We start from the raw sequence: 27,777 nt of genomic DNA, 5'->3' as shown, positions 1-27,777 counted from the left end.
CTGTATCTTTTGATATTTAAATGCTATGCAATTTAATAATAATAATATTTACTTATATAGCGCCACCATATTACGCAGCTCTTTACAAATTCAGAGGGTTCATGTACAAAACAAAAGACATCACAACGTAACTGGCTAATATACAACTGAAACACCAGGAGTCAGCTCCCTGCTCGTAAGAGCTTACAATCATTTTTCTTTAGAATACACCCTTAAATGTGGTTAGAAAGTAAAGAGGGGAGGAGGAGTACGAGAGTACAGTGTGTGTTCACCTCAGCAACTTGACAGCCGCACACTCAAATGAGAGCTACAAGTTTAATAGAAATGTGGCTGATAACCTTTCTTTCTCTGGTGTGCTGTAGCCTCGCTTTTGACATTTGCATTGGAGGTACAGTATATTACATTTACTTATATTCTCAAGGTTTTTTTTTAAATTACTTTTATGTATCTGTAAGGGGGTGGAGTAAACTCTATGTAGATTACATTTAATTGACACTGTTTTGTTAAATTACTGTACACCTCTCGCAGTGGTGTGCCTAGTGTGTTTGGCACCCGGGCCGGGTCCTTTCTCTGACCCCCCCAAAAAATTGTACCCCCTCACAGTAGTATTGCCCTCATTGTACAACCTTCACAGTAGTTTTGTCCAGATATGTGTCCCCTCACGGTAGTTATGCTCATATTGTGCCCCCTCACGGTAGTTATGCTCATATTGTTCCCCCTCACTGTATTTTTGCCCTCACTGTACAACTTTCACAGTAGTTATGCTCACAGTAGTGATGCCTTAACTGTGCCCCATTCACAGTTGTAATGCTCTCTCTGTGCATCTTCAATGTAGTTATGCTCTGACTGTGCCCCCATAACAGTAATAATGCCCTCTGTGCCCCCTTCACAGTAATAATGCCCACTCAGTGCCTCATAACAGTTATGTCCACGCCTTCACAGGAGTAATGCTCTCTGTGCCCCATTACAGTAGTAATGCCCTCTGTTCCCCCTTTATAGTAGTAATCCCCATTGTGCCCCTTCATAGTAGTAATGCCAATTGTGCCCCTTCATAGTAGTAATGCCAATTGTGCCCCCTTCATAATAGTAATGCCCATTGTGCTCCCTTTGTAGTAGTAACGCCCATTGTATCCCCTAATAGTAGTAATGCCCTCTGTGCCCCTTTCTAGTAGTATTGCCCATTGTGCCCCCTTCACAGTAATAATGCCCATTGTATCCCATTTATAGTAGTAATGACCATTTTGCCCCCTTTACAGTAATAATGCCCATTGTATCCCATTTATAGCAGTAATGACCATTGTGTACCCTAATAGTAATAATGCCCTCTGTGCCCCTTTGTAATAGTATTGCCCTCTGTGCTCCCTTCATAGTAGTATTGCCTTCTGTGCTCCCTTTTCAGTAGTATACCTTCTGTGCCCTCTTTGTAGTAGTATTGCCCTCTGTGTCCCCTTCATGGTAGAAATGCCCTCTGTGCCCCCTCCATGGTAAAGATGACCTCTGTGCCCCCTCTGTAAAAAAAAAAAAAAAAAAAAAAAAACAAAGAAAAATAATACCTACTCACCTTGTCCCATTCCTGAAGCTCACAGTCATCTCTCCCCTACAGACACAGATTGCTCTGGATCACTGTATGGGCTGAGCTTATGCAGATTCCCAGGCTGCAGGCTCCTCCCACACAGGCCGGCAGCGCGATCCATGTCTGCAGGCTGAATGGTGGAGCAGGGAGAAGTCTTCCTGCTTCACCATTCAGAGCGCCGGCCTAAAGGACGGGAGGAGCGCAGGGAGCTGAGCGGTGAGTGACAAGACTGCAGCTCCCTGCGCTCCAGCAATGAGCGCTTCCATCTGTATTGATGGAAGCGCTCATTGCTTCTGGGCTCTGGCATTCCCCTGACAGCGGGCACCCGGTGTGGACTGCCCACGGCCCTTCCCCCCTTAGCACGCCACTGACCTCTCGAGTCCCCCTTCTCTTATGTATGCTGTCTAAGTGTAGCTGTCTCTTTTTCTGTGCTGGCAATCTAACTTGGCTGATGGAAGCTGTGAATCGTATTAAAGGGGTTGTCTCACTTCAGCAAATGGCATTTATCATATAGAGAAAGTTAATATCAGGCACTCACTAATGTAATGTTATTATCCATATTGCCTCCTTTGCTGGCTCGATTCATTTTTCTATCAAACTGTACACTGCTTGTATCCAGGGTTACGACCACCCTGCAATCCATAATCGGTACCTCAAAAATTAAGAGAGGGCACTAAGGGACTGCGGAACAGGTGCTGGGGGCTAGTGGTTGGTAGGTCGGGCAAGACTTACAAAAGTCATCCACCTCTCTAAAGACACTGGGCCAGTAAAACTGTTGTAGTTTCCGGTTCTGTGTCTTCTGCAGTCCCAGAGGACCCCCGAGAACATGTTGGTGGGCTAACTTTAACACAAGTTTTCAATAGGCCACGGGCACCACCAACTGTTTAACCCCACAGCTGGTTTACCCAAGAGACACCAGTGTGGTGGGGTAGTCTTTCAAGAATGCACATCACCCCAACTTTCTGGCCAGTATATTCAGCAGACCGCAGAGCCTCCCACTTCCACAAGTGGTCTAGAGCCTCTGGGGAGTGGCGTAACTACCGGCGAAGCGGCTGCTTCGGGGCCCAGCACCCAGACCTGTCTATCCCTGCAGAGCTGACAGGCTGAGGCAGCAGCCACAGCACACACACAAAGTTTCGACTGGGATTCAAACTTGCGACCTTTAACATCAGAGGCAAGGCATTTACCCACACAGCTATTAGAGCTGTATTAACAGTCACTTAACAAAAAATAAATAAATAAGACTTCTTCTGTAGGTAACTTTGATACCTAGTGTACATACACATGACAGCTGCCCCAGCACACTGTGTATGGATGTAGCAGATCTGGGTGTGTTTGGGCAACTGTCATGTGTATGGTTGTACACTAGGTATCAAAGTTATCTACAGTAGAAGTCTTATATTATTTTTTTAATAACTGGCTAGCTAGCTCTCATAGCTGTGTGGGTAAATGCGTTGCCTCTGATACAGAAGGTCATGGGTTTGAACCCCATCATAAACTTTTCTGAAAGACAGGCTAAATAAGAACACAAGCACCAAATCTTCAACACTAGAGGCTGCTGGGAACACATTGCTGACATAGAGGTAAGTAGAAAAGTGTTTATTTTAATTTTTTTAAATACCGGACTGTTATTTTACTGCCATGGGGTAGGGGGGGGGGGGGGCTATTGCCGCCATGATACTGGCACATGGATGGGGGAGGAGAGAGGCACTTGATACTGGCACATTAGGGGGCAGGGGAAGAGGATGGCACTATGATATTGGCACGGCACATTTAGTCTGCCTAAACTAATAACACACAAAGAATTAAATGTTACCATGTTTTTATTGAACACACCATGTAAACATTCACAGTGCAGGTGGAAAAAGTATGTGAACCCCTAGACTAATGACATCTCCAAGAGCTAATTGGAGGGAGGTGTCAGCCAACTGGAGTCCAATCAATAAGATGAGATTGGAGGTGTTGGTTACAGCTGCCCTAAAACACACAGTAGTTCTGGGTTTGCTTTTCACAAGAAGTATTGCCTGATGTGAATGATGCCTTGCACAAAAGAGCTCTCAGAAGACCTACGATTAAGAATTGTTGACTTGCATAAAGCTGGAAAGGGTTATAAAAGTTTCTCCAAAGCCTTGCTGTTCATCAGTCCACAGTAAGACAAATTGTCTATAAATGGAGAAAGTTCAGCACTGCTGCTACTCTCCCTAGGAGTGGCCATCCTGTAAAGATGAATGCAAGAGCACATAGCAGACTGCTCAATGAGGTGAAGAAGAATCCTAGATTGTCAGCTAAAGACCTACAACATTCTCTGGCATATGCTAACATCCCTGTTAGCGAATCTACGATACGTAAAACACTAAACAAGAATGGATTTCATGGGAGGATACCACAGAGGAAGCCACTGCTGTCCAAAAAAAACATTGTTTGCACAAGAGCTCCTGGATGTTCCACAGTAGTACTGGCAAAAAATTCTGTGAACAGATGAAACCAAAGTTGAGTTGTTTGGAAGAAACACACAACACTATGTGTGGAGAAAAAGAGGCACAGCACACCAACATCAAAACCTCATCCCAACTGTGAAGTATGGTGGTGGGGGCATCATGGTTTGGGGCTGCTTTGCTGCATCAGGGCCTGGACGGATTGCTATCATCGAAGAAAAAATGAATTCCCAAGTTTATCAATACATTTTGCAGGAGAACTTAAGGCCATCTGTCCACCAGCTGAATCTCAACAGAAGATGGGTGTTGCAACAGGACAACGACCCAAAGCATAGAAGTAAATCAACAACAGAATGGCTTAAACAGAAGAGAATACACCTACTGGAGTGGCCCAGTCAGAGTCCTGACCTCAACCCGATTGAGATGCTGTGGCATGACCTCAAGAAAGCGATTCACACCAGACATCCCAAGAATATTGCTGAACTGAAACAGTTCTGTAAAGAGGAATGGTCAAGAATTACTCCTGACCGTTGTGCGTGTCTGATCTGCAACTACAGGAAACGTTTGGTTGAAGTTATTGGTGCCAAAGGAGGTTCAACCAGTTATTAAATTCAAGGGTTCACATACTTTTTCCACCTGTACTGTGAATGTTTACATGGTGTGTTCAATAAAAACATGGTAACATTTAATTCCATGTGTGTTATTAGTTTAAGCAGACTGTGATTGTCTATTGTTGTGACTTAGATGAAGATCAGATCACATTTTATGACCAATTTGTGCAGAAATCCATATCATTCCAAAGGGTTCACATACTTTTTCTTGCAACTGTATATGTATATAGAGATATAGATCACTATAGATATATATATATATATATATATATATATATATTCCCACATATATATAGATCTCTATATACAAATCTATCTATGTATATCTAAGCTATATGTATCTAAGCTATGCATATGACTAAGCTATATGACAGCTATATCTATCTAAGCTATATGACAGCTATATCTAACTAAGCTATATGACAGCTATATGTACAGTACAGAGCAAAAGTTTGGACACACCTTCTCATTCAAAGAGTTTCCTTTATTTTCATGACTATGGAAATTATAGATTCACACTGAAGGCATCAAAACTATGAATTAACACATGTGGAATTATATACATAACAAAAAAGTATGAAACAACTGAAAATATGTCATATTCTAGGTTCTTCAAAGTAGCCACCTTTTGCTTTGATTACTGCTTTGCATACTCTTGGCATTCTCTTGATGAGCTTCAAGAGGTAGTCACCTGAAATGGTTTTCACTTCACAGGTGTGCCCTGTCAGGTTTAATAAGTGGGATTTCTTGCCTTATAAATGGGGTTCGGACCATCAGTTGCGTTGTGGAGAAGTCAGGTGGATACACAGATGATAGTCCTACTGAATAGACTGTTAGAATTTGTATTATGGCAAGAAAAAAGCAGCTAAGTAAAGAAATACGAGTGGCCATCATTACTTTAAGAAATTAAGGTCAGTCAGTCTGAAAAATTGGGAAAACTTTGAAAGTGTCCCCAAGTGCAGTCACAAAACCATCAAGCGCTACAAAGAAACTGGCTCACATGCGGACCGCCCCAGGAAAGGTAGACCAAGAGTCACCTCTGCTGCGGAGGATAAGTTCATCCGAGTCACCAGCCTCAGAAATCGCAGATTAACAGCAGCTCAGATTAGAGACCAGGTCAATGCCACACAGAGTTCTAGCAGCAGACACATCTCTAGAACAACTGTTAAGAGGAGACTGTGTGACTCAGGCCTTCATGGTAGAATATCTGCTAGGAAACCACTGCTAAGGACAGGCAACAAGCACTTGTTTTGGCTAAAGAACACAAGGAATGGACATTAGACCAGTGGAAATCTGTGCTTTGGTCTGATGAGTCCAAATTTGAGATCTTTGGTTCCAACCACCGTGTCTTTGTGCGACGCTGAAAAGGTGAACGGAAGGACTCTACATGCCTGGTTCCCACCGTGAAGCATGGAGGAGGAGGTGTGATGGTGTAGGGGTGCTTTGCTGGTGACACTGTTGGGGATTTATTCAAAATTGAAGGCATACTGGACCAGCATGGCTACCACAGCATCTTGCAGCGGCATGCTATTCCATACGGTTTGCGTTTAGTTGGACCATTATTTATTTTTCAACAGGACAATGCCCCAAACACATCTGTAGGCTGTGTAAGGGCTATTTGGCCATGAAGGAGAGTGATGGGGTGCTGCGCAAGATGACTTGGCCTCCACAGTCACCGGACCTGAACTGAATCAAGATGGTTTGGGGTGAGCTGGACTGCAGAGTGAAGGCAAAAGGGCCAACAAGTGCTAAGCATCTCTGGGAACTTCTTCAAGACTGTTGGAAGACCATTTCAGGTGACTACTAGGGATGAGCGAACCCGAACTGTATAGTTCGGGTTCGTACCGAATTTTGAGGTGTCCGTGACACGGACCCGAACCCGGACATTTTTGTAAAAGTCCGGGTTCGGGTTCGGTGTTCGTCGCTTTCTTGGCGCTTTTATGACGCTTTTTGAAAGGCTGCAAAGCAGCCAATCAACAAGCGTCATACTACTTGCCCCAAGAGGCCGTCACAGCCATGCCTACTATTGGCATGGCTGTGATTGGCCAGAGCACCATGTGACCCAGCCTCTATTTAAGCTGGAGTCACATAGCGCCGCCCGTCACTCTGCTCTGATTAGCGTAGGGAGAGGTTGCGGCTGCGACAGTAGGGCGAGATTAGGCAGATTAACTCCTCCAAAGGACTTGATTAATCGATCGATCTGCAGTTGTGCATCATTGAGCTGCTGAAATTCAATTGCTCACTGTTTTTAGGCTGCCCAGACCGTTTGTCAGTCACTTTTTTCTGGGGTGATCGGCGGCCATTTTGTGTCTTGTGGTGCGCCAGCACAAGCTGCGACCAAGTGCATTTAACCCTCAATGGTGTGGTTGTTTTTTGGCTAAAGCCTACATCAGGGTGAAGCTGTCACACCAAGTGCATTTAACCAGCAATAGTCTGTTTATTTTTTGGCCATATACTACATCAGGGGCAAGCTGCGCCCGTCACCAAGTGCATTTAACCCTCAGTAGTGTGGTTGGTCAAGCTGTCACACCAAGTGCATTTAACCAGCAATAGTCTGTTCATTTTTTGGCCATATACTACATCAGGGGCAAGCTGCGCCTGTCACTAAGTGCATTTAACCCTCAATGGTGTGGTTGTTTTTTGGCTAAAGCCTACATCAGGGTGAAGCTGTCACACCAAGTGCATTTAACCAGCAATAGTCTGTTTATTATTTGGCCATATACTACATCAGGGGCAAGCTGCGCCCGTCACCAAGTGCATTTAACCCTCAGTAGTGTGGTTGGTCAAGCTGTCACACCAAGTACATTTAACCAGCAATAGTCTGTTCATTTTTTGGCCATATACTACATCAGGGGCAAGCTGCGCCTGTCACCAAGTGCATTTAACCCTCAATGGTGTGGTTGTTTTTTGGCTAAAGCCTACATCAGGGTGAAGCTGTCACACCAAGTGCATTTAACCAGCAATAGTCTGTTTATTTTTTGGCCATATACTACATCAGGGGCAAGCTGCGCCCGTCACCAAGTGCATTTAACCCTCAGTAGTGTGGTTGGTCAAGCTGTCACACCAAGTGCATTTAACCAGCAATAGTCTGTTCATTTTTTGACCATATACTACATCAGGGGCCAGCTGCGCCTGTCACCAAGTGCATTTAACCCTCAATGGTGTGGTTGTTTTTTGGCTAAAGCCTACATCAGGGTGAAGCTGTCACACCATGTGCATTTAACCAGCAATAGTCTGTTTATTTTTTGGCCATATACTACATCAGGGGCAAGCTGCGCCCGTCACCAAGTGCATTTAACCCTCAGTAGTGTGGTTGGTCAAGCTGTCACACCAAGTACATTTAACCAGCAATAGTCTGTTCATTTTTTGGCCATATACTACATCAGGGGCAAGCTGCGCCTGTCACCAAGTGCATTTAACCCTCAGTAGTGTGGTTGGTCAAGCTGTCACACCAAGTGCATTTAACCAGCAATAGTGTGGTTATTTTTTGGCCATATCCCTGTCTAATTCTGTCAGTAAATCCATACCGGTCACCCAGCGCCTAAATACTAGGCCTCAAATTTATATCCCGCTAAATCTGTCGTTACCGCTGTACTGTTCTGGCTGGGCAAGTTATTTAGTGTTCGTCAAAGCACATTTTTTGTTCTGGGTTGAAAAACAATTCCCAATTTAGCAATTTCCTAATTTAGTGGTTTCTGCTGTATCAGAGCTATTTGAAATCTATCCCTAAAAGGGTATATAATATTCAAGGTGCACATAGGGTCATTCAGAATAACTTCACACACACGCTACTGTGCATTTCCAAGTCTAATTCTGTCAGTAAATCCATACCGGTCACCCAGCGCCTAAATACTAGGCCTCAAATTTATATCCCGCTAAATCTGTCGTTACCGCTGTACTGTTCTGGCTGGGCAAGTTATTTAGTGTCCGTCAAAGCACATTTTTTGTTCTGGGTTGAAATACAATTCCCAATTTAGCAATTTCCTAATTTAGTGGTTTCTGCTGTATCAGAGCTATTTGAAATCTATCCCTAAAAGGGTATATAATATTCAAGGTGCACATAGGGTCATTCAGAATAACTTCACACACACGCTACTGTGCATTTCCAAGTCTAATTCTGTCAGTAAATCTATACCGGTCACCCAGTGCCTAAATACTAGGCCTCAAATTTATATTCAGCTGAATTTGAATACAATACATTGGGCCAAATAATATTTTTGTTGTTGTGGTGAACGATAACAATGAGGAAAACATCTAGTAAGGGACGCGGACGTGGACATGGTCATGGTGGTGTTAGTGGACCCTCTGGTGCTGGGAGAGGACGTGGCCGTTCTGCCACATCCACACGTCCTAGTGTACCAACTACCTCAGGTCCCAGTAGCCGCCAGAATTTACAGCGATATATGGTGGGGCCCAATGCCGTTCTAAGGATGGTAAGGCCTGAGCAGGTACAGGCATTAGTCAATTGGGTGGCCGACAGTGGATCCAGCACGTTCACATTATCTCCCACCCAGTCTTCTGCAGAAAGCGCACAGATGGCGCCTGAAAACCAAGCCCATCAGTCTGTCACATCACCCCCATGCATACCAGGGAAACTGTCTGAGCCTCAAGTTATGCAGCAGTCTCTTATGCTGTTTGAAGACTCCGCTGGCAGGGTTTCCCAAGGGCATCCACCTAGCCCTTCCCCAGCGGTGAAAGACATAGAATGCACTGACGCACAACCACTTATGTTTCCTGATGATGAGGACATGGGAATACCACCTCAGCATGTCTCTGATGATGACGAAACACAGGTGCCAACTGCTGCGTCTTTCTGCAGTGTGCAGACTGAACAGGAGGTCAGGGATCAAGACTGGGTGGAAGACGATGCAGGGGACGATGAGGTCCTAGACCCCACATGGAATGAAGGTCGTGCCACTGACTTTCACAGTTCGGAGGAAGAGGCAGTGGTGAGACCGAGCCAACAGCGTAGCAAAAGAGGGAGCAGTGGGCAAAAGCAGAACACCCGCCGCCAAGAGACTCCACCTGCTACTGACCGCCGCCATCTGGGACCGAGCACCCCAAAGGCAGCTTCAAGGAGTTCCCTGGCATGGCACTTCTTCAAACAATGTGCTGACGACAAGACCCGAGTGGTTTGCACGCTGTGCCATCAGAGCCTGAAGCGAGGCATTAACGTTCTGAACCTGAGCACAACCTGCATGACCAGGCACCTGCATGCAAAGCATGAACTGCAGTGGAGTAAACACCTTAAAACCAAGGAAGTCACTCAGGCTCCCCCTGCTACCTCTTCTGCTGCTGCCGCCTCGGCCTCTTCCTCTGCCTCTGGAGGAACGTTGGCACCTGCCGCCCAGCAAACAGGGGATGTACCACCAACACCACCACCACCTCCGTCACCAAGCATCTCAACCATGTCACACGGCAGCGTTCAGCTCTCCATCTCACAAACATTTGAGAGAAAGCGCAAATTCCCACCACCTAGCCACCCTCGATCCCTGGCCCTGAACGCCAGCATTTCTAAACTACTGGCCTATGAAATGCTGTCATTTAGGCTGGTGGACACAGACAGCTTCAAACAGCTCATGTCGCTTGCTGTCCCACAGTATGTTGTTCCCAGCCGCCACTACTTCTCCAAGAGAGCCGTGCCTTCCCTGCACAACCAAGTATCCGATAAATTCAAGTGTGCACTGCGCAACGCCATCTGTGGCAAGGTCCACCTAACCACAGATACGTGGACCAGTAAGCACGGCCAGGGACGCTGTATCTCCCTAACTGCACACTGGGTAAATGTAGTGGCAGCTGGGCCCCAGGCGGAGAGCTGTTTGGCGCACGTCCTTCCGCCGCCAAGGATCGCAGGGCAACATTCTTTGCCTCCTGTTGCCACCTCCTCCTACTCGACTTCCTCCTCTTCTTCTTCCACCTGCTCATCTAGTCAGCCACACACCTTCACCACCAACTTCAGCACAGCCCGGGGTAAACGTCAGCAGGCCATTCTGAAACTCATATGTTTGGGGGACAGGCCCCACACCGCACAGGAGTTGTGGCAAGGTATAGAACAACAGACCGACGAGTGGTTGCTGCCGGTGAGCCTCAAGCCCGGCCTGGTGGTGTGTGACAATGGGCAAAATCTCGTTGCAGCTCTGGGACTAGCCAGTTTGACGCACATCCCTTGCTTGGCGCATGTGCTGAATTTGGTGGTGCAGAAGTTCATTCACAACTACCCCGACATGTCAGAGCTGCTGCATAAAGTGCGGGCCGTCTGTTCGCGCTTCTGGCATTCACATCCTGCTGCTCCTCGCCTGTCTGCGCTACAGCGTAACTTCGGCCTTCCCGCTCACCGCCTCATATGCGACGTGCCCACCAGGTGGAACTCCACCTTGCACATGCTGGACAGACTGTGCGAGCAGCAGCAGGCCATAGTGGAGTTTCAGCTGCAGCACGCACGGGTCAGTCGCACTACAGAACAGCACCACTTCACCACCAATGACTGGGCCTCCATGCGAGACCTGTGTGCCCTGTTGCGCTGTTTCGAGTACTCCACCAACATGGCCAGTGGCGATGACGCCGTTATCAGCGTTACAATACCACTTCTATGTCTCCTTGAGAAAACACTTAGGGCGATGATGGAAGAGGAGGTGGCCCAGGAGGAGGAGGAGGAGGAGGAAGAGGGGTCATTTTTAGCACTTTCAGGCCAGTCTCTTCGAAGTGACTCAGAGGGAGGTTTTTGGCAACAGCAGAGACCAGCTACAAATGTGGCCAGCCAGGGCCCACTACTGGAGGACGAGGAGGACGAGGATGAGGAGGAGGTGGATGAGGATGAGGATGAAGCATGGTCACAGCGGGGTGGCACCCAACGCTGCTCGGGTCCATCACTGGTGCGTGGCTGGGGGGAAAGGCAGGACGATGACGATACGCCTCCCACAGAGGACAGCTTGTCCTTACCCCTGGGCAGCCTGGCACACATGAGCGACTACATGCTGCAGTGCCTGCACAACGACAGCAGAGTTGCCCACATTTTAACCTGTGCGGACTACTGGGTTGCCACCCTGCTGGATCCATGCTACAAAGACAATGTGCCCACCTTACTTCCTGCACTGGAGCGTGATAGGAAGATGCGCGAGTACAAGCGCACGTTGGTAGACGCGCTACTGAGAGAATTCCCAAATGTCACAGGGGAACAAGTGGAAGCCCAAGGCAGAGGAGGAGCAAGAGGTCACCAAGGCAGCTGTGTCACGGCCAGCTCCTCTGAGGGCAGGGTTAGCATGGCAGAGATGTGGAAAAGTTTTGTCAACACGCCACAGCTAACTGCACCACCACCTGATACGCAACGTGTTAGCAGGAGGCAACATTTCACTAACATGGTGGAACAGTACGTGTGCACACCCCTCCACGTACTGACTGATGGTTCGGCCCCATTCAACTACTGGGTCTCTAAATTGTCCACGTGGCCAGAGCTAGCCTTTTATGCCTTGGAGGTGCTGGCCTGCCCGGCGGCCAGCGTTTTGTCTGAACGTGTATTCAGCACGGCAGGGGGTGTCATTACAGACAAACGCAGCCGCCTGTCTACAGCCAATGTGGACAAGCTGACGTTCATAAAAATGAACCAGGCATGGATCCCACAGGACCTGTCCGTCCCTTGTCCAGATTAGACATTAACTACCTCCCCTTAACCATATATTATTGTACTCCAGGGCACTTCCTCATTCAATCCTATTTTTATTTTCATTTTACCATTATATTGCGAGGCTACCCAAATTTGAATGAACCTCTCCTCTGTCTGGGTGCCGGGGCCTAAATATATGCCAATGGACTGTTCCAATGTTGGGTGACGTGAAGCCTGATTCTCTGCTATGACATGCAGAATGATTCTCTGCTGACATGAAGCCAGATTCTCTGTTACGGGACCTCTCTCCTCTGCCTGGGTGCTGGGCCTAAATATATGCCAATGGACTGTTGCACTGGTGGCTGACGTGAAGCCTGATTGTCTGTTACGGGACCTCTCTCATCTGCCTGGGTGCTGGGCCTAAATATCTGACAATGGACTGTTGCATTGGTGGCTGACGTGAAGCCTGATTCTCTGCTATGATATGAAGACTGATTCTCTGCTGACATGAAGCCAGATTGTCTGTTACGGGACCTCTCTCCTCTGCCTGGGTGCTGGGCCTAAATTTATGAAAATGGACTCTTACAGTGGTGGGTGACGTGAAGCCTGATTCTCTGCTATGATATGAAGACTGATTCTCTGCTGACATGAAGCCAGATTGTCTGTTACGGGACCTCTCTCCTCTGCCTGGGTGCTTGGCCTAAATTTATGACAATGGACTGTTGCAGTGGTGGCTGACGTGAAGCCTGATTCTCTGCTATGACATGCAGACTGATTCTCTGCTGACATGAAGACAGATTCTCTGTTACGGGACCTCTCTCCTCTGCCTGGGTGCCGGGGCCTAAATATCTGAGAATGGACTGTTCCAGTGGTGGGTGACGTGAAGCCAGATTCTCTGCTATGGGACCTCTCTCCAATTGATTTTGGTTAATTTTTATTTATTTAATTTTTATTTTAATTCATTTCCCTATCCACATTTGTTTGCAGGGGATTTACCTACATGTTGCTGCCTTTTGCAGCCCTCTAGCCCTTTACTGGGCTGTTTAACAGCCTTTTTAGTACCGAAAAGTTTGGGTCCCCATTGACTTCAATGGGGTTCGGGTTCGGGACGAAGTTCGGATCGGGTTCGGATCCCGAACCCGAACATTTCCGGGAAGTTCGGCCAAAATTCTCGAACCCGAACATCCAGGTGTTCGCTCAACTCTAGTGACTACCTCTTGAAGCTCATCAAGAGAATGCCAAGAGTGTGCAAAGCAGCAATCAAAGCAAAAGGTGGCTACTTTGAAGAACCTAGAATATGACATATTTTCAGTTGTTTCACACTTTTTTGTTATGTATATAATTCCACATGTGTTAATTCATAGTTTTGATGCCTTCAGTGTGAATCTATAATTTTCATAGTCATGAAAATAAAGAAAACTCTTTGAATGAGAAGGTGTGTCTAAACTTTTGGTCTGTACTGTACCTAAGCTATATGACAGCTATATGTATCTAAGCTATATCACAGGTATATGTATCTAAGCTATATGACTGCTATATTTATCTAAGCTATATGACACTTACATCTATCTAAGCTATATGACAGCTATATGTATCTAATCTATATGACAGCTATATGTATCTATATGACAGCTATATGTATCTAAGCTAGATGACAGCCATATGTATCTAAGCTATATGACAGCCATATATTTCTAAGCTATATGACAGCTATATGTTTCTAAGCTATATGACAGCTATATGTTTCTAAGCTATATGACAACTATATGTATCTAAGCTATATGACAACAATATGTATCTAAGCTATATGACAGTTATATGAATCTAATCTATATGACAGCTATATGCATCTAAGCTATATGACTGCTATATGTATCTAAGCAATATGACACCTACATCTATCTAAGCTATAGGAGAGCTATATCTATCTAAGCTATATGACAGCTATATGTATCTAAGCTATATGACAGCTATATGTATCTAAGCTATATGACACCTACATCTATCGAAGCTTTATCACATCTATATCTATATAAGAGACAATGACTTACTTTGTGATGTTCCTGTTTTTTTTGTTTGTTTGTTTTTTTATGGCCAGTGGAGTAGGGCAATGGTAACTTTCTGAGGCTGCCAGACGCAGAGGCAGGGGAACATGCACACTGGTGGATTACAGGGAGGGAGCAGGCACAACATTAAATCTTTCCGCCCCGCCGCATGCGCGATCCCTCACAGGAGCCGCGGCAGCCAGAGGAAAGAGAGGGCGGCGGGCACCAAGGCTCTGACGTTTTGTGTACAGAGCCGGGCCACTCCCTAGGGCAGGGAGAAGCCTGTACACGAGACGTCACCACCGGAACATGGTGGATGACATCAGGGGTCACGTGACCCGCATCGGTCGCTCAGAAGCACTGCAGAATAAATAATGTGAGTAAATTACAAATGTATTTTTAATAATGTTATAAGCCACCATAACATATATAGACATAACTCGGACTACCCCTTTGAAGCTGCTATACAGACAGGATCCATTGTGCGTCTCATTTTTCCTTCCTTCTAACAGATCAGAAGAAAAGGTCAAATAAATGATGATGTTAGCCAGGCCGAAAGTCAAAACAGTGGCCCAGTCATGAAGTGGGGAGGGTGGCAACAGCGTAAGAAGTCCACAGATGGACATATTACATAGTGGTGAGGTGAAAGCAGCATTAGAAGACCACAGAGTGGCCCAATGACAGGGTATGGAGGTGATAGCAGCATGAGGAGGCCACCGAGTTGCACAATGACAAGTCTGTAGGTAGCAGCAGCAGCAACATTAGGAGAAGGCCACAGAGTAGCACAATGGAGTCTGGAGGTGGCAGCAGCATGTGGAGACCACATAGCGGCACAATGACATAGCCTGGAGGTGGCAGCAGCATAATTAGGGCACAGAGTGGCACAATGACAGAGTCTGGAGGTGGCAGCAGCATCAGGAGGAGGCCACAGAGTGGCACAATGGCAGAGTCTGGAGGTGACGGCAGCAGCAGCATCAGGAGGAGGCCACAGAGTGGCACAATGACAGTCTGGAGCTGGCGGCAGCATGAGTAGACCACAGAGTAGCACATTGACAGAGTCTTGCGGTGGGCAGTAGGAGGCGTACTGTCTAGAGGACGGCCGCTCCGCTTTTGCACCCTGCTCCCTCTTCTGCTCTAGTGGCTCTGTGCGACCACCGCCTCTTCCTCCGAACTACATAGGTCACTCGCATGAACTTGATTTCATGTGGGGTCGAGGTCCTCATCGTCCTCCACATTATCTTCACCCCTGCCTTCCTTGTCGGTCTGCACACTTTCGAAAAGCCCCAGCAGTTGGCACCTGTGTTTCTTCATCATCCGAGACGTGCTGCGAAGGTCCTCCCATGTACTCATCTTGAAAGATAAGTGGTTGCGCATCGGTGCACTCAATCTCTTCCAGTTCTGGGGCAGGGCTAGGTGGATGGCCCTGGAAAACCCTGCTAACAGAGTCATCAAAAAGCAGAAGAGACTGCTGCATGATTTGGGGCCCAGACTGCTTGGTTGATTTGCAAGGGGGTGAGGCAAAAGACTGATGGACATCGGCTGCAGGTGCCAACTGTGGTCTTTCAGCAGGATGGTGTGGGAGACAATGTGAAGGAACTGGATCCACTGTCAGCAACCAAATCTACTATCGCCTGTACTTGTTCAGGCCTCACCATTCGTAGAGCAGCATTAGGCCCGACCAAATACCGCTGCAGGTTTTGTCGCCTACTCGCACCTGAGAAAGGGGTTTCACTTGTGCGTGTAGCTGGCACAGATCGACCACGTCCTCTCCCTGCAACAGGAGCTCCACCAGCAGCACCACGACCTGGGCCACGTCCCTTATTTGACACTCTCCTCATATTTTTCAAATTTAGGATCTTGCCCTAAATGGGTGTTAAATTAATAGTAGAATAGAACGACAGTATGTAAAGGGTGTATCTCACACGGTCTGAACCAGTGTAAATTAAATATTTCTTTGCACAAAATGGCTGTATTTAAAATAGCTGTATTTCAAATCCCTGAATCAAACCCCTGTATGTAGAGGGTGCATCTCACACAGTCTGAACCAGTGTAGGCCTGAATTAAATATTTCTTTGCCCAGTATGGCTGTATTTCAAATCCCTGAATCACACGGTCTGAACCAGTGTAGGCCAGAAGTAAATATATCTTTGCACAAAATGGCTGTATTTCAAATGGCTGTATTTCAAATCCCTTATTCAAACCCCTGTATGTAGAGGTAGTATCTCACATGGTCTGAACCAGTGTAGGCCAGAAGTAAATATATCTTTGCACAACATGGCTGTATTTCAAATCCCTGATTCAAACCCCTGTATGTAGAGGTAGTATCTCACAGGGCCTGAACCAGTGTAGGCCTGAAGTAAATATATCTTTGCACAAAATGGCTGTATTTCAAGTTGCTGTATTTCAAATCCCTTATTCAAACCCCTGTATGTAGAGAGGGTATCTCACACGGTCTGAACCAGTGTAGGCCAGAAGTAAATATATCTTTGCACAAAATGGCTGTATTTCAAATCCCTGATTCAAACCCCTGTATGTAGAGGGTGTATCTCACAGGGCCTGAACCAGTGTAGGCCTGAAGTAAATATATCTTTGCACAAAATGGCTGTATTTCAAATGGCTGTATTTCTAATGCCTTATTCAAACCCCTGTATGTAGAGGGTGTATCTCACAGGGCCTGAACCAGTGTAGGCCTGAATTCAATATTAGAGCACCAAATGGCGGTATTTAAAATTTCTGAATGTAACCAAAATGTATTAAGGGTGTATCTCACAATGACATCTGCATCATAGGTTGCCAACTAAATTTGTTGTGCCCAAGCGAGTGTTCGTTTAACAACTGAATTTGACAGCAGTATATGAGCCTGTAATTTCACATGTGCTGATGCTGCAAGGCCTGAAAATAGTGTTTTTTGTCAAAAAAGTGTGTTTTTCAAACCCCAGAAAATGATGGGTGTATTTCTAGCTTAAATTGCACACTGACTAATCCAGATGTTGTACTTTGCCCCCCAAAAATTGTGATTTGCAATGTCCCAAAAGCACAGAGGCAGTGCTGGTGCACTGAGCTTGCATAAAATGGCTGCTGCCGCCACCCACCTAACTAACAGAATTATAAAAGTTTTTTTTTTTTTTTTTGGTCAATGGCCTCAGGGCAGGTTGAAACGATTGTGTCCTGCACCCACACAACTATTTCTAGGTAGATCGCTGAGTTAGATTCTCAACTATTCTCTCCCTGAAATCACAAGTCCAGCAGCATCCTCACCCTACACTTGGAACAGCAGAGTGACGTGCAGCGCTACGTGACTCCAGCTTACATAGAGCCTGGGTCTCATGCTGCTCTGGCCAATCACAGCCATGCCATTAGTAGGCATGGCTGTGATGGCCTCTTGGGGCAAGCCTTTCAAAAAGCGCCAAGAAAGCGCCGAACACCGAATTCATACTTTTACGGAAATGTTCAGGTACGGGGTCCAAAAATCCAAAATTTCGGTATGAACCCGAACTTTACAGTTCGGGTTCGCTCAACCCTATTCATGTTCAATGTGCACAAAATGTACGCATAAAATGGATTTTATGTTGTAAATTCACTTTTGTTCTTATATTTTTTTTTTTATAGAAGCTGTCTTGTTCTCCAACAAGAGTGGCTGCTATTTCCTGGCTGTAGCTGCCATTCTACATGTCCTGGCGCTGTTTTTTTTTATTCCAAACTCCCCCCGGTTCCTGAAGCAAGTGACGCCTATAGTTTACTACTCAAGCTTTGCACTGCAAATAGAATGTTATTGTCAAAGAGAGATGAACCACAGATCTGATGATGTCCAAACAGTGCAGAACAGTGCCAGAGCTCTGGACTATTCCCTATTGAGATTTGTGCTCCCTTGGCAATGCATGGCCCGAATAGCATATTGGGGAGACAAAATTACTGACACCAATTTCACAGGAACAGAGGGGAGTAGGAAGTAAAAATGAACAGAGGTGGAATCTGAGGAGCTGCGGGTAAAGCCTAGTAATGGTGGCAGTCAGTGTTGGAGGATGTGACAGCTCTTCTTTAAGGGATAACCATTTTTTTACTTTATTTTATACTTTAACTTAATGTACAGTATTTGCATATTTTTTATATGCTAACACAACATCCTGCGTATTTCTATGACACATGCTGCTGTTACAGCAACACTAGTGTGCCCTAACAGCATGATTACAGAATAGATAGCCATGGGGTCCTTTCTAAGTACCCAAGAATGACTACAAAATGCTTTCACAGTCTGCAATAAGGCTACTGGAAAATATTCTGATTAGATCAAAGACTGTGGCATGGATCGGAGCTTCCTCTGATCCTGTCTGTAGAGTAGATGGCTGCCCTAAGAACAGAAGCTGTTAGCTAGACTCCATTAAAATATAAGGGGAAATCATTAATGAGTTAAGGACTACTTTATAGACTAAAAGACTCCCTTTATTACCAATGCAGAACATGACATATATCAACTTAGGTTATTGTAGCTGTGTTTAGTGCAATTACAAGACAGGCTTTTTGGAGATATACTTCCTTCAAAAAGTCATAGCAAAACTGATTCACAAAAATGTGAGAAAAAAAATATCTCACAAATTAAAGCAACACCCTAAAAGTGTGAGAAAATACACACATAGGGGCATAAGAGGTGTATAACCCTACCCCAGTGACTTCCTCATACAAAAGAGATAACTAAAAAACACGTTATTATTTAACCCCTTCATGACTGCCATACGGCTATATACGTGCTATTTTCAGATATATGTGCATATAGCACGTATATAAACATAATGGCTGCTCTTTAATATAAGCTCTGTAATTGCACTGCCGTTGTCACGGACAGCCTACACTTCGGTAATGCCGGCAAGGGACCAATTAGAGTGGTCTCTTGCTGGCGATCGCTCTGATTAGTTAGTCTGTGCAGATCGTAACAATGTAAAAATGCAGTTTCCAGGCTCTAAACTGCACTCTGCAGATCAGAACCTGAAATCGGGCACTATCTGTTCTGTGCCCCCATCTGTGCCGGCCCTGCACCTATATGTGCCAGCACTGCCCCCATCTGTTTCAGGCCGGCCCCGATTTGTGCTCCCTGCCTCCATCCATGCCCGCCTGCCCCCTGTTGCAGTCCTCCTGTATGTGATGGCGGCAGCTCCATTTCTGAGCTGCCGCGATCAGCAGCGAGTGTCAGCCTTATGCTGACACTCTGCTGTAATGGGCGAGATCAGTTCTGGCAAGGATCTCGCCCATTTAACCCCTTAGATGCCACGGTCAGTAGATACTCTTGGAATCCATGGGGTTAATATAGGGAGGACGCTCCCTTTCTCAACCATCGGGCTGCCGTGCTGCGATGGCAATGGCCTGATGGTTGCCATGGCAACCGTACACCTTGCAAAGGCATCCAGTGTTCCCATGTATCAGTGTTAGAATTATTCTTTGCAATACAAGAGTACTGCAAGGTACAGTACAGTCATAAGTCCCACTGGATCTTTAAGATCCAAGTGGAACTTAATTTAAAAAATGTGCAATTTAAAAAAAAAAGTAAAAAATAAATGTGAAAAATTAAGAAAAATGTAAATTAAAAATAAAATAAATTGTCTTTTCCCATATACACTCATTTATAAGATATACAAAAAATAAAATAAATAAACTCCATCTTTCCTGCATTAAATGGTGAAGCAGGGAGACTTCTCCCTGCTCCACCATTCAGCCTGCAGACATGGATCGCGCTGCAGCCCAGAAATTTGCCTAAGCACCGCCCACACAGTGCTGCAGAACGATCTGTGTCTGCAGGGGAGAGAGGACTGTGATCTACAGGTGTTTTTTTGTGGGCACAGAGGGCATTTCTACCATGGATGGGGGGGCAGAGGGTATTTCTACCATAAAAGGGGCCACAGAAGGCATTACTACTACAAAGGGGGCACAGAGGGCAATACTACTACAAAGGGGGAACAGAGGGCTTTACTACTGTGAAGGGAACGCAGTGGGCATTTTTACTACAAAGGGGCACAGAGGGAATTACTACTAAAAAAGGGGCACAGAAGGCAATACTACCACAAAGAGGGCACAGAGGGCAATACTGCTATAAAGGGGCACAGAGGGCATTACTACTATGAAGGGGCACAATAGGCATTACTACTATGAAGGGGTCACAATGGGCATTACTACTATGAAGGGGGATCAATGGGTATTACTACTATGAAAGGGTCACAATGGGCATTACTACTATGAAGGGGGCACAATGGGTATTACTACGATGAAGGGGACACAATGGGCATTATTACTGTGGAGAGGGCACAGAGGGCATTACTACTGTAAAGGGGGCACAGAGAGCATTACTCCCGTGAAGGGGGTGGGCATAACTGTTGTGGGGGGCACTGAGTGGGCATTATTACTGTGAAGGGGTCACAATGGGCATAACTACTGTGAAGGGGCACAGAGGGCATTATTACTGTTATGGGGGCAAAGTGAGGGCATAAGTACTCTGAAGGGGCACAGAGAGGACATTACAACTGTGAAGGGGCACATATAGGGCATTACTACTGTAAAAGGGGCATAACTACTGTGAGGGAGGCACAAAAAGGGCATTACAACTGAGAAGGGGGCACAGAAAAGGCATTACTACTATGAAACATGCACAGAGAGGGCATAACTACTGTGAGAGGGCACAATGTGGGCACAACTACTGTGAAGGGGGCACAATGAAGGGATAAGTATTTAAGTGGGCACAATGTGGGCATAATTACTGTGAAAGTTGTACAGTGAGGACATAACTACTGTGAGGGGGCACATATCTGGACAAAACTACTGTGAATATTGTACAATGAACAATGTTTTTTTTTTTTTGGGGGGGGGGGGGGGGCGGCAGGGAAAGGATCTGCCCTGGGAGCCAAACATCTGCACAAAAATTTACGAGGTATCACTATCTGCCTTTAATGCGTAGCAATTCAAATTTAGAAAACTGAAATGTTTTCAAAATTTTCTATAAATTGTGGATTTTTTATAACATAAAGGTAAAACATATCAACTCAAATTTGCCTCTAACATCAAGTGTGAGATGTCACGAAAAAACTCAGGATTGCTCGGATAAATAAAAGCGCTCCAAAGATATTAGCACATAAAGTGACACACGTCAGATTTGCAGAATTAGGACTGGTCATGAAGGTGAAAAATGGCTTGGTCTTGAAAGGGTTAAAACACTTTTTTTTTAACACATTTTGGTAATTCAATAGCTCAACAAATGAATGTGGTACTAATGTAATTGCCAGAACCATCTGCTGAGCGCACTGCTACCTCTTAGCCTATCGCTAATGACCACCTATCTCCACAAGTGAGTTGAGTGTTTTTTTGAAGGTTGGGTGAGATAATAACATTTGCGCCACTTTAATGTATGCGTTGTTTATATGGTTCACTGTGCCGTATAAAGGACACAATACTGTAACTTTATTCTGCAGCTCATCCTGTAGCAATACCACATCTATACAGAGTTGTTATGTTTTTCTAATTCTGCTCAATAAAAACTTGTTATTTTGTGTCTCTGCCATCAAACACGCTTAACATTTTTGCTTTTTGTTGATGGAGCTGTAAGTTTCATGAGTCCTTTTAAAGGGGTTGTGTCACTTCAGCAAATGGCATTTATCATGTAGAGAAAGTTCATACAAGACACTACTGTATTGTTATTAGTCATATTGCCTCCTTTGCTGGCTTCATTCATTTTTCCATCACATTATACACTGCTCATATCCAGGTGTTACAACCGCCCTATAGGAAATAGGAAAAAACACCAACCTAGGTGATCTCCCACAGTGCCTTGTATTAACTTTCTCTACATGATAAATGCCATTTGTTGAAGTGAGACAACCCTTTTGATAATTTTTCTATTCATTTTTTAGTAAATGGGATGAATAATTTTAGCATTGTTTTTTTTTTTCAGCAGGTTAACTAATGTTTTCTTTTATCATACCGGTCAACATGAATGTGACAATACTAATTATATGTTGTTTTATTTATTTTTTCTTCAAAAGATAAAATACTTTGTAAGAGAGACTGAGTGATTTGTGGGAAGTTTTTAGTGGTATTTTTTTCTGAAATATTTGTTACTTTTTTTTTTCTATTCATAGAGAGGATTTCTATATTATATTGTATTACTGCAAGTCAATAGTTATTGCCTGCCAAAGGCTATGGTAGACACCTGGCTGCCATGGCAAAAGATTGACAACTCAAAATCATATCTCAGGGAGCCCCCTACCTCTGTACAACCACGTAGGCCTCTTTAAAATGGTCAGCAATAATCAAAAGGATTGTTTCTACTAACACTCGTTCCCAATAATTGCCTGGTGTAAAGGTGCCACCGATTGAAAGCAGTGTGGCTGCCGACACCTAAATCATACCTTCTGTGCAGCAGGTCATTCTGTCTAAAAGGCGATCTTCTGTCCAGAAACAATGATTCTGTATGGGGATGAGTACTAGCGATCGCTCATACATTGTTGGTGATTGCTGCATATAAATGACAAGCAGGCAATTATCAGGAATGAACGGATCATTCCCGATAATTGCTTGCTTTGTCGGCTTGTGTAAAGGAGCCTTTTAATGCCTTTGTCAGCATTGATGACATTATCTAAGGGTCAACCCTAGGTTTTAGAGCAAGGTGTTAACTGTATAATGGAGCCACCATCCTGTGACACACTATGACATCAGTGGACCCGAATGACCAGCTTACCGTGACGTAATAGTTTGTCACAAGGTGGGAAGTGGTTAACAGAGCACAGCATATAAATAGCATATTTTGTTTAGTAGGCGACATTTGTCAGGCTTCAAACACCTGGTACTGGCAGCTAAAGGAGCTACTATGCTCCAACGGCACCAAATATATCAAACTATTATTGACATCCGGCACCGGATTCAGAACCACATCACTGACAGTAGCCACCAAGTTACAACAGCCATTGTCTTGGATGTGCAGTGTAATTACAAGTAATCGCTCCATTCACTACAAAGGAGTGAGTGCTTGTAATTACACTACGCCACCACTACTTTGTAATAAAGAGAAAGCAGCGCTCGCACAGAGCGCCTCCTGTTCAAACAGCTGATTGACAGAGGTGTTGGGTGTCAGACCCCCACCGGTCAGATATTGATGACTGATCCTGAAGATCGGTCATCAATATGAACTGGCAATAATACTGATTATACTTTTTTTCCCCAGCAAACAAACACAACAACATTCTTCTACAAGTTCCTTATCAAATAGAAGCTAATGTTGGGGAAAATGCTGTCATCAATTGCACTGTCCATCATCCTGGAACAAATGGAACCAATATGAGGAAACGTTTCGAGAAAATATTTTTCATTGGGCCGAAGGGCATTTCTGTACATTCAAATTACCGTGATCGTTTATCAAGTTCTGGAAATAAGTCACACTTCAGTGTAACATTAAAGAATCTCACAGTAAAGGACTCTGACATTTATCTTTGTGATACATTAGTGAAATTTTCTGAAATCTGCGCCCATGGAACTTTACTAATTGTGCGCCCACCAGTTGGTAAGTGGCTTTTATTTAGTTTTGTGATGTTGATTATTGCTGAGCGCAAATATTTGGAATATTTATCTCGAATATCGCAACTTCGAGAATTCGCAAATATTTCGAATATAGTGCTATATATTCGCTATATCGAATATTTGTCATTTTTTAACATCTGAAAACATGATTCCTCCCATGTTTTCAGATGTTAAAAAATGACAAATATTCGATATAGCGAATATATAGCACTTTATTCAAAAATGACGAATATTCTAAAAACTAATATATAGGACTATATTCTGTAGGGCTATATATTCGTTTTTTTAGAATATTTGCCATTGGTGAATATTCTACAAACTAATATATAGCACTATATTCTAAATAGTGCTATATATTAGTTTATTAGAATATTTTTAATTTTTTTCCATCTGAAGTCATGATTCCTCCCTGCTTAAATTGCTTATGGGACAATGACTGTTTACTTCAGATGGGAAAAAATGACGAATATTCTAAAAAACGAATATATAGCACTATATTCTATAGTGTTATATATTTGTTTTTGACTCACTTCGCATTACGCGATTTTTACATTGCAGATTGTAAAACACAAGTATTCGTGAATATGTGACAAATATTCTACCACATAATCGCGAAATATCGCGAATTCAAATATTGGACCTGCCGCTCATCACTAATGTTGATATCAACTTAATAGCAATGAATCTGCTTTCAAAGACAGAAGAGGTACTGTCATGAGAAGGCAAAGATACTTTAAAGGAGTTTTCCGATACTTTTTAATCAGTCATCAGTATCTGATCGGTGGGATTCTGACACTCAGGACCACCGCCAATCAGCTGTTTGAGAAGGCACTGGCTCTCGCAATAATGTTGCTTCCCTCGTCGCTCTTTTCCTAGGCCAGTGACGACACGTTCATTGGTCACATGGCCTGGGAGCAGCTCAGCCCCATTGAAGTGAATAGGGCTGAGCTGTCATACCAAGCACAGCTGCTATCCAGTGTTTGAAGCTTTGCCCGATGAGATGAGAGAAGGCCGTCTCGCTACTGTATTCTTAAACAGCCGATCAGTAGAGACCCCTACCCATCATATACTGTAAAAAAAAATCTCAGAAAACCAGACATTCTTTGAGAAAGATTTGCTTGATTTTTACAACAGGATACTATTCTGCCTTTGACATCAACTATACAGCCATAAGATATAATATATCCATTGCATGTTATCAATTTCATTTTGAAGATCATAAAGCCTGTACTATTTACTAATTTCATAATGACGCTACTTCATGGGCCTGATGCCTAGACCAAAATTTCACTTTTTGGAATACTGTGTTCTTTTTTTAGCACTTTTAACTCAACTCAAATATGTTTTGTTTAAAATCACCACAAATATTACCTATTCAAACCTCCCATATAGTGATGAGAGAAACAAATCCAGAAGAGAGATTAATAAATGTGCCCCATAGTTTGCAACTTTTTAACACCACTTTTGAGGGGCAAGGGAGATGATAACTCTCCCCCTATGACTCTCCCAGAGTGGCAATATTCTGTCACAGGCTGCCAGCAATATCTCCCACCAGTATTGCTGATGGGCACTCCAGTAATCTGGAATATCACAGTCATATAAAAGCTCAATTTAGGAAGAGCAAGGCTACTTCCAACCTTCTTATAATGTCAACTGTTATTTTTATACTAGTTTCATAAAATCTTTCTAACAAACCTACAAGGTAATATCAAGTGACCGAAGAGAAAAAGTAGAGAACCGTTTACTTCATAACTGAGCTATGCTGAGCTAGATCATTTCTAGAATTCTAGAATAGTAAGAATGTGTAAGAATTATGGACTCATTTATCAAATAGTATAATAGACCAATATACAGCATCCTACCAGATACCTCTTGCTATCTACTAATATGCCATCCTTTCTCTTTTTAGGAAATATAATACATGAAGATAAAAGTACAACCAAAGAGGCGGAAACCTGCACAAAAAACACATTTGCTCCTGCTCCATATATCGTCACAATATCAGCTATGCTTGTTCTCTTTGTGGCTGTTTTTATATATATGAAACTCAAAGAATCTGTAAGTAATTAAAGATTTTCACCAAGTTAAACTGCTTTAAATGCTTAAAAATGCTTTATATTTATTTTTTGGAACAACACTAATGACATGAAATATGCAGGCACTACAATGTCCACCTTTAACATTGTAAATGTTGATGTTAAAAAGCAAAAACATACATAATCTCACAAACACACTATACTATTTAAACAGCAGAAATATGTTTTACTAAGTCAAGTTCCTCAAAAGAACAAGTAATTTTTTGATGTATAAACATGTTCCTTTTTACAGTGAATGTTCAACTTTAAAAGCTTTTTTTTCAGTAGGTCCTACATTCTGTGTTGCCCAACTTTATAACACATCATTATAGGGAGCTTTATTTTTTGGCCAGCTTCGGCTAGTCCAGGACATGTCCCCGTCAAAAGTTTTTTTCCTGGACTACAATCACCTATTTGGAATTAAAGGGTTTTTTCTTCATTACTATGGTTTTAACAGATTTGTTCAAGTAGTTGCTTATCTCCAGGGGCAGACTGGGAATTTAAAGGGGCCTTGGAAAAAACTAAAAGTTGCCCCAAGTTGTGGGTGAGTCCAAATTGATAGAAGGCGAGCCAACACAAGCCACAAGACGGCAGGGACAGCAAAAGTAGGCGGGGCCAGTAATACCTTGGTGCAGCACAAAATACCGCCCCAGTAAAACCAAATACCACAGTGCAGCATAAAATACTGGTGCGTAACAAACTGTCATGGTGGCTCACCTTACTAGTGTGGTGGATGAGATGCTGCTGTCTGACTGGTTCACCCGAACCAGAATAAATAGGGTTTGAAAGACAGAAAGAACTTGATAGACAGGCACTCAAACAGCTGGATTTTAAACTAATAAAATGTGGACAATCACGGATATAGTTAAATATACTATATATACCTTTAATAATATAGTTAAAATATGGATAAAAAATATCTAGGCTCCTAGGCGGCTCGTGGGTAGCGCGCGCGTCTCCTCTGCCCGGCGTCCCACGTGGCGGTGATGTCACCGGATGTTTTGTGTCCGCATCAGTGGGGGGATGTGTTTAATTAAGACAATACTTTATTAGTTGTTTTTTTATTGACAGAAAGAAAAACAAAACTTCAATCAGAACACGTATGTGGACATGACACAAACCCTGCGTCGGAACACAATGGGAAATTCTTTCATCAACAACCGAACTGAAAACGAAGCTGTCCACATGTAATTTCAGGTGTCTTATTACAAAATCTGATCTAAAACAGCCATGGGCTCGTGAGGAACATGGTTGCACCTAGCCCATGCAGTAACATCTCAGCTTGTTATGCCACAAGGTGCTACCATCAATGGTGAAGAGAAGAAGAAGTTCTGCATCGGCGCAAATCCACCAGTGTGACCAGTCTTAATAGATTATTTTAGTTTTTAATTGGAAACAACGCGTTTCGGGGATGAAACACTCCCCTTCATCAGGTTACATATATACATAGCAAGTGTTACATTATTTATAGGTGAATAACTCCAGAAAAACCGCCAAAAACGATGTACCTGGGTGACGCCCCTTGTGGGAGGAGTTATCACCAGGTATCATCTGCATTTACAATATTTTCGAATACCATAAAATAAGTGTGACTGTAGACAGTTTATATATAAAGATCGCATGGGTTTTATCTAAACATTCTTTGTAGATCATATTTTCTTTCTGTAATTCAAACACATTTAGTATCGCTCCCGGTCATGTGATCACTGGTATTAGTGTCACATGACTCGGGAGTCCGGAAGTCTGTGCTGGCATGGTGCCGCTGCTAGCATGGGGCGGAAGTGGAGAGGCCCCGGTCGCTTCAGACTGCGCATGTCTGCGCTGGCCGGCGGCTTGGATCTCTCACAGGATGGTGGCCGCACCATGCTTGCTCAAGCTGCGCATGCCCG

General features: G+C 44.1%; 1 protein-coding gene across 1 annotated transcript; it reads left to right on the top strand.

Moving 5' to 3' along the window:
• The first annotated feature begins 262 nt into the window (after positions 1-262).
• On the top strand, positions 263-27,496 carry LOC122942299. Its single transcript, XM_044299835.1, has 4 exons — positions 263-388; positions 23,461-23,796; positions 25,723-25,871; positions 26,960-27,496. Exons 1-4 carry the CDS (start codon positions 301-303, stop codon positions 27,077-27,079), a joined length of 693 nt encoding a protein of 230 aa, XP_044155770.1. The 5' UTR covers positions 263-300; the 3' UTR covers positions 27,080-27,496.
• Positions 27,497-27,777: the final 281 nt, after the last annotated feature.

The sequence above is a fragment of the Bufo gargarizans genome, chromosome 6 (genome assembly GCF_014858855.1).
Source record: "Bufo gargarizans isolate SCDJY-AF-19 chromosome 6, ASM1485885v1, whole genome shotgun sequence".
In the NCBI taxonomy this organism is placed as follows: Eukaryota; Metazoa; Chordata; class Amphibia; order Anura; family Bufonidae; genus Bufo; species Bufo gargarizans.
This window is presented reverse-complemented; position numbering and strand designations above follow the sequence as displayed.

Coding starts and splice junctions, on each gene's coding strand:
- LOC122942299 (XM_044299835.1), top strand. CDS start 301: ATGAGAGCTACAAGTTTAATAGAAATGTGGCTGATAACCTTTCTTTCT. Junction 389..23,460: donor TTTTGACATTTGCATTGGAG/GTACAGTATATT, acceptor TTTTTTCCCCAG/CAAACAAACACAACAACATT. Junction 25,872..26,959: donor ATATGAAACTCAAAGAATCT/GTAAGTAATTAA, acceptor TTTTATTGACAG/AAAGAAAAACAAAACTTCAA.